We start from the raw sequence: 5,239 nt of genomic DNA, 5'->3' as shown, positions 1-5,239 counted from the left end.
GACGTAGTGGGGCGGACGCACATGTACGAGCGCAAGCACGCCACCAGCAAGGAGGACCAGGCCGCCGCCGCCGCCGCTGCTGCAGACAATGCCAGAGCCCAGGAGGAGATCGCGGCGGCGCTGCTCGAGGACGGCGCGCTCGTGGCGAGGGGCGGCGGCGTCGAAGGGAGGGGCGGGGGAGGCAATAAGGAGGACGCCATGCACATCGTGGGGGTGCACGCGCACGCCGCCGCGCACAGGCACAGCCAAGCGCACGGGCACAGCTCGTGCCATGGAGGAGCGTCGTACGACAGCCACGGCCATGGCCACGGTCACGGTGAAGAGCCGTCTCAAGCTCGCCACGCTGTTGTCGCACAGGTACGTTCAATGGTCCTTCTGAGCTGCGTCCTACTTACTACAAAACAAAATCTATGCATGTTTTCTTTCAAAAAACTATGCAACTTAACATTGCTCGGGTTATGAAGTGATGATTCTTTTGTCATGCTTTACTAGAGTGGTGTGCTCTTAGCGATGTTGCAAGAGGAGTTACGTTACCGGAAGCTATGCCAGTTACGTGACTACTGTTGCAACATCAGTAGAAGATGTTAGGAGTATATTCATGCATGTCTCCATGTTCACATTGCGCACTATTTTTCTTCCTGTGCTAAATTAAAAATGTCTTCAAGAGGTTCCTGTTAGTATTACAAATGAAGAGCAGAGATATGAAATGTGATACACTTTGTAGTATGGTAAGGATGCTAGAAGATTTAAATCGTGTAGTATGGTGGGTACTGATATGCTCCATTGTTAGCCAGGTTCTCGAGCTTGGAATTGTATCGCACTCGGTGATCATTGGCCTATCCTTGGGCGTTTCGCAGAGCCCATGTACCATCAGACCTCTGGTTGCTGCCCTGTCCTTCCACCAGTTCTTTGAGGGCTTTGCATTGGGTGGCTGCATTTGTGAGGTAAACGTCTACTTCATTTTGTGATTTGGGCCAACAATTATCCCTTGAAGACAAGTGGATATGATCGTGATTTCTGACCTGCTGTTCATTGCCCGACAAAATTGCAGGCTCAGTTCAAGAGTTTCTCAGCATTCCTTATGGCCTTCTTCTTCGCCATCACAACACCTGCTGGGATCACTGTGGGAGCAGGCATCGCGTCGTTCTACAACCCCAACAGCCCGAGGGCACTGGTGGTTGAGGGCATCCTGAATGCCATGTCGGCCGGTATACTGATCTACATGGCCTTGGTAGACCTCATTGCTGCTGATTTTCTCAGCAAGAGGATGAGCTGCAACCCGAGGCTGCAGGTCGGTTCCTACATTGCACTGTTCCTTGGTGCGATGGCCATGGCGTCTCTGGCCATCTGGGCTTAGTTAGCAGGATGGAAGCGAGGCAAATGCTTGAAAGGAGCTGCTTAATTGGCTTCCACAGCAGCAGGTGCTCTCTAGCTGCTTGTTAGTTGTAATTCTCGATGAAAACAGAGGGCAATTATCTTTCCTTTTCTTTTTCTTTTTCTTTTTCTTTTTCCTTTTGCTCCATTCTTTTGTTTGTTGTCTTCATAGTGGTGGGCCATACAAACCAGTACCTCTTTTGATCGTAGAAAACAAAGTCACTCCCTCCTTGGGATATACTGTGATGGATAAAGGAAGAATAATGAATACAGTTCAGGGAACAAATGGTTCTTGAATTCCATCAGCATTCACAGATGTATGCTAATCAGGAAATACTTATAAGAGCTCTGTCCTGCAAATTTTTTTTGGACGTTGTAAATTGAAGTGTTGGAGCACTGTTATTTTTTTTTGGGGGAATTGCCTATATTACTTTGACCTCTAGCTTCAGGATCAGGTTTGGTTCTGAAATGAGAATGACTATGAACTTGCGCTCCTATGTGTCACTGAACATTTTCTCTTTATTTTGGGTAAACAGAACATGTATTAATAATATTTCATGGCTTGCATGCAGGTCTGGTGAATATGGGTGTGAGCAAACATTGTATCCTTTTAACACTTTCTGGTCCACTTGCCATTTCCAGATATCAAATCTTGTAACTTGAAAACTTTTTTAGAAATCATATCTAGAAGAGTAGAAGTTTTCAAAATCTTGAGACGTTTATCATCAGTAGAGGATCTTGTATCACGATTTCACACGAAATTTCAACTCCAAATGCAATCCCATTTGGGAGATACAAACATGGCAAATGGATGCACATGTCTAAAAACTTGTCATGTTGCGCATCTGTGCACGTGATTTGTCATTTTTGTATATCCCAAATGTGATTGATTGTGGACTTGAATTTTTTTAAACACAACCTCACCTATCGATGTAATTTTTAAGTACTTTTTTGAAAAAAATTACAGATATAATTTCTAAAAAAGTTTTCAATTTTTCGACACTAGCCAGTTTTCACTGGATATGCACTAGTCGTGCATGCATCAACAAAGACTAGCTAAAAATGCAATGAAAGCAAGATGTGTTCTTGTTTCATCCATCTGCCTGCTCCTGCTCCCAAATAATTTGTAGGGATCAAGTCAATGCCTACCGATTGTCCATGACGGGCCCATGGACTTGTGAAGCTCGTTTGCCAACAAGGCGAAGAGGCAGGCAGTGCCAGCAGTGGTGCTATCATCTCTGTTCATTGTTCACTGGACTGTCCAGGAAACCTGTGAGGCCGGAAGGGAGACTCATTACCAGCTGCGCTCACCTTGCACGGGGAAGTCTGATGAATGTTTGATCAGTTGCGACTTGCAAATTTGCCGGAAGAAGTCTGTCTCTACATCTGGAGGGAACTCAAACGCAAGTGGACCGTCAGGTAAAACGATGCTGCTTGTTTAATTACTTGATCCATGAGAAGTCTGGATGGGGATGAAATTAGCAGGCTTTTCTTCTGATTTGTGCTCTCCCAATTCTTGAGCTGCATTTTTCCCCCCGGAAACGCTAAACTGTAAAATTAGAATTTCTTTTTTGCGAAACAAACTGTAAAACTAGATGGCATACTACTAATCGTGTTTATTACCTGGTCACATGTCCTGTACTTAATACATTAACTGCAGAATCAAATGACATTTCTCATCAAACTAGATGGCATACTACTAATCGTGTTTATTGCTTTGGTAACATGTCCTGTACCCAACAGGCAATGGTTTCCGACGGATATTCGGATAGAGACAGAATAGGGAGAGCTCCAATGGAATACTAGACTCTTGACGAGCCTGAAGGCCCAGTGAGGCAGTGACAGTATGATACGACTGCCACTCGATCAGCCCATTCATCCCAGTCAGGCAGACGAATCTGGCGCGGTGCGCTCTACCAATTGTGGCAAATTTGTCAGACAACCAGAGGGTCTCTCTGCAGGGTTTCAGTGGTTGCTTGCCCGAGGAGGAATCTGCGTTCCTGATGCCCCAGTGTGCAGTATCACTGTGCAGGGAAGCGGGAACGCGGATGCCAGGCATCATGGGCGTCAAGCACTTGGGTGAGTCTCCAGGTCAGAGATGGATCTGGTTCTGAAAGATTTAGACGTTGCCATGGCGTTTGGTTCTGAAAAATTAAAGAACCAGTAGATGAAGGAAGCATAGCTACTGCCTTTATCAGCAACGCTTCTAGCAATTGGATGAGAAAACAAATTGCCTTGGTTCACCAAAGTTTATCATCGTAATTTGTATTTTTGTAAGGCGCAGACAGTTCTGATGGAGGTTGAGGGGGTGCTATCATGAACTTGGTTGCTCCTGCAAGCTGCTGGAGGTGATGATGACTGTATGTCTTCGAGTAGATGTGGGCTGCAGAGTATCTACAAATGTCACGTGAAGATCATTGGCAATCTTTCCAAGCTCCCTGGAAATCTGAATCCTGCAAAGGCCTGGAGAGTATGATGTGTTGTTATGTCAGTTACCAGCTTTCACCCGTGCTCCCGTGGGAACGCTACGAAGCTGTTTGATGAAAATGGGGCCTGTGAGTTTTCTTGGGGATCGAGATTCCTCTCTCCGTTTGGAGATGAATCCAACCTGAGTGCATGATCAGGTACCATATATAGTGCCACGTGTTTTCCGCTTTTGCTTCATCAGCAACTAAAGTCTGACGAAATGAACATGATTTGTCCTAAATGTTTTCTCATTCTTTTCCAGAGCCTACTGACTTTTTTTTACCAGGTTTGCATTGAGGTCCAACAGGTAATGAACCTCAAGGAATGGATAGAGACACAAGTCAGGAGGAGGCAGTGACAGCAAAACGACATGACGTGGCTTCCACCCAGGAGGCCAGGACAGAACGAAGAATCTGGCACAACATGGTGCGTGAAGGTCTACCGGTTGTGGCAACTTGCTGAGACAGATCAGGGCAAACAAATGGGCCTGCTCGCGTGTCAGATGTTACCCGTGGATCGGAGGAATATTCGCTCCCAGGCCCAGTGCACACCGTGGCAGCCTCTGTTTGGCTGAAGGAAACGTGGCAGCTCGCCTGGCCATGATGAGCACCAACGACCGTGGTCTGTGGATGGAACCTAGAGGACTCGGGGTTACTGTCAGTTTCAGAGACGGACCCGGTGCCGGAATCTCTCCACTGACCGTATATGCTGTGCATAGCCATAGAGGGAGCTGTTGCCAAGATATCGGTGCCATGGAATTTGTTTCCCTCGACCATTTGGCCATGTGGATTGGAGGAAATACAGACTCCAAACTTCATGTCAACTGCTCGTTGCCGTCATCACTAGTACGACAATACCTACCTTCTTTGTTTAGGGCTTCTTTTGGAACGTAGGATTTCCAAAACATAGGAATAAGAAAAATATAGGATTGTAATGCTCATGCAATTGAAATCCTACATGGATCTAAAATATAGGATGGATATAAAATATGTGTTTGGATAAGGCATGGAAAAAATTGCCTGCAAAAAAAAAGGAAAAATATAGGAATCCTATGTACACAAAGGAAAGAAAACATGAGGTTGGACCTCACGCTTATTTTCCTCCAAAATTCCTATGGAAAAGCCCATTCCTAGGAATTTCAAATGAATTGGTAGGATTCAATCTTTTGTTCCAAAGGCTTTTATAGGAAAAATTCCTATAGGAATTGAATCCTCCATATTTCCTCTACTTTTGCTTGTTTTCAAAGGGCCTTAATTTTTTTTGGTTGGTCTAACAACATTGGTTTGGTTCTTGTTTGTAATAAGGCTGCAGCCTGTAGAAGGTTTCTTGTATTCATTCTTGTGGTGCTATAAGTGTAAGCCAATCAGTTCACAACGAATGGACCAATGCAATCTGCTCC

At 45.4% G+C, this 5,239-nt stretch overlaps 1 protein-coding gene across 2 annotated transcripts; it reads left to right on the top strand.

The window, feature by feature from the left end:
• Nucleotides 1–18: 18 nt before the first annotated feature.
• On the top strand, nt 19–4,939 carry LOC101782436 (zinc transporter 10). Of its 2 annotated transcripts, XR_001393185.2 has the most exons (6): nt 19–357; nt 795–944; nt 1,052–1,421; nt 1,947–2,793; nt 3,118–3,998; nt 4,127–4,939. XR_001393185.2 is itself a non-coding variant. In XM_012845615.2 (3 exons), the coding sequence occupies exons 1-3, from the start codon at nt 22–24 to the stop codon at nt 1,355–1,357; spliced, it is 792 nt and encodes a 263-aa protein (XP_012701069.1). In that variant the 5' UTR covers nt 19–21; the 3' UTR covers nt 1,358–1,745. The 2 variants fall into 2 exon arrangements, 1 of the variants encoding a protein (XP_012701069.1); XM_012845615.2 differs by lacking the exons at nt 1,947–2,793; nt 3,118–3,998; nt 4,127–4,939 and having other exon boundaries at nt 1,052–1,745.
• Nucleotides 4,940–5,239: the final 300 nt, after the last annotated feature.

Source organism: Setaria italica, chromosome IV (assembly GCF_000263155.2).
Source record: "Setaria italica strain Yugu1 chromosome IV, Setaria_italica_v2.0, whole genome shotgun sequence".
Taxonomy (NCBI): Eukaryota; Viridiplantae; Streptophyta; class Magnoliopsida; order Poales; family Poaceae; genus Setaria; species Setaria italica.
This window is presented reverse-complemented; position numbering and strand designations above follow the sequence as displayed.

What these genes read in the sequence shown, in the direction of transcription:
- LOC101782436 (XM_012845615.2), top strand. Translation starts at nt 22, where the DNA reads ATGTACGAGCGCAAGCACGCCACCAGCAAGGAGGACCAGGCCGCCGCC. An exon ending in GCCACGCTGTTGTCGCACAG is followed by an intron (nt 358 to 794) that starts GTACGTTCAATG and finishes ATTGTTAGCCAG; the next exon opens with GTTCTCGAGCTTGGAATTGT. An exon ending in TGGGTGGCTGCATTTGTGAG is followed by an intron (nt 945 to 1,051) that starts GTAAACGTCTAC and finishes ACAAAATTGCAG; the next exon opens with GCTCAGTTCAAGAGTTTCTC.